Genomic DNA, 1,740 nt, shown 5'->3' with positions numbered 1-1,740 from the left:
TCTGCTTAAGTAACTTTAGCTCCCTCACCACCTGATACATTGTGTTGCCATTAATTGGTGTATTCCAAGTATTATGGTCTAATTACGGGAATTTTGGGTGTGTATTCCACATATTACAGTACTTGAAGGGACTATTCTTCCTCCTACTATCCTACATTATTTGTACCACAAAAGGACAGTGATCACTGATACCCTCCGGATGGAACTGAGCTATGCAAGCTGGCATATTATCCAACCATTCCCCATTTACTAGAGCCCAATCTATTTTGGAGAAAATCCTATCTACTTGGTTATCAGATCAGGTGTACTTGCTACCATTACATTGGAGTTCAATTAAGCCACATGTTCATTGCTGAAATTCACATATCTCTGCATAAGTCACAGGTGACCCTCCAATCCTATCATCATCATATAATACACTATTGAAATCCCCTAGAACAAGCCATGGACTTTGACAGCTACTTGCTTTATCTGTTATATGTTGAACTGATTCATTTTAGACTACTACTTTGAACCAACCCGATCTCCAAATAACAAAAATTCTTCTATTATAGTGTGATGCATGGTTACTAATGCAATCCCACCGACCATACATAGTATCAACAATTTTTCGCAACCTACTAACCTTTATTTTTGTTTCAACAAATCTAATTAAACCAACATCCATTTTATTGCAGAAGAGTTTGATCTCTTTCTCCTTATTAAGGCCATTGAGGCCTTAATAATTAATTATTTAAGAATAATTAGTAAATAAAAATAAGTTTAAGAGTGTTTTTCTTTTTTATTTAAGAATAATTAATCATTCACTTTTCCAACTTATTTCTAGCCTTCATGCCATCTTACTTGATCAAGAAGTATTCTAATTTTATCTTCCTTGATCAACAGTGGCCGTATCACCAATCTCACTTTGCCTCGGCTTGGTCTGCCACTCAACTCCGCGGTGTCAAATCTCGCGGTTCTGATTTAAAGCCAGGAATCGTAATTGAGAAAAAAGGAAGGATTTATCAGGTGGTAAAGGCACAACACACAACCCAAGGAAGAGGAGGAGCTATTATACAGGTGGAACTCCATGATGTTGATAGTGGAAGCAAGTCCAGTGCAAGATTTCGTACGGATGAAACCCTTGAAAAAGTATTTGTTGCAGAAAAGAGTTTCAGGTACCTCTATACCGATGAAGAAACTGGGAACATTGCGCTAATGGAGCCTGAAACCTATGAGCAACTAGATGTACCAAACCACTTGTTTGGTGAATGTTTTGTCTACCTTCAAGATGATATGAAAGTCCATGTACAACTTTACGATGAAAGAGCAATGTCTGTGTCAATTCCTAGGCGAGTAACATGTACCGTTGCTGAATCCGAAATTCCCATGAGGGCATCAGCTACTCCACAGTATAAGAAGGTTTTGTTGGACAATGGTCTTACAGTGCAGGTACCGAAACATGTCGTAGAAGGAGACAGGATTATCGTAAACACCACCAACCACTCTTACGTAAGCAGAGCTTAACAGTGGCATTTTATTGTATTCTTCGTAAGAGTTGGAGTTTGTTAGAATCCAAATTATAGTACAGATATTTTTAGCAGAGTATGTTAACGCTCTTCAAAATCAAACTGTAACCGATAAGCTTGGCTAATTGATATTGGGTTATGGGATAAATGATTGATGAAAATATTAACGTTTGATTGTTTAAAATTAAATTATTTTATCTATTGTGGAGATTCTTAATAAAGTGTAAAAGTT

The 1,740-nt window shown here is 36.8% G+C and overlaps 1 protein-coding gene across 1 annotated transcript; it reads left to right on the top strand.

Annotated features, from left to right (window-relative positions):
* The first annotated feature begins 831 nt into the window (after window positions 1–831).
* Window positions 832–1,506, top strand: LOC107853008 (elongation factor P-like). Its single transcript, XM_016698035.1, has one exon. The coding sequence runs from the start codon at window positions 832–834 to the stop codon at window positions 1,504–1,506; it is 675 nt and encodes a 224-aa protein (XP_016553521.1).
* Window positions 1,507–1,740: the final 234 nt, after the last annotated feature.

The sequence above is a fragment of the Capsicum annuum genome, chromosome 10, assembly GCF_002878395.1.
Source record: "Capsicum annuum cultivar UCD-10X-F1 chromosome 10, UCD10Xv1.1, whole genome shotgun sequence".
NCBI lineage: Eukaryota > Viridiplantae > Streptophyta > Magnoliopsida > Solanales > Solanaceae > Capsicum > Capsicum annuum.
This window is presented reverse-complemented; position numbering and strand designations above follow the sequence as displayed.

What these genes read in the sequence shown, in the direction of transcription:
- LOC107853008 (XM_016698035.1), top strand. Translation starts at nt 832, where the DNA reads ATGCCATCTTACTTGATCAAGAAGTATTCTAATTTTATCTTCCTTGAT.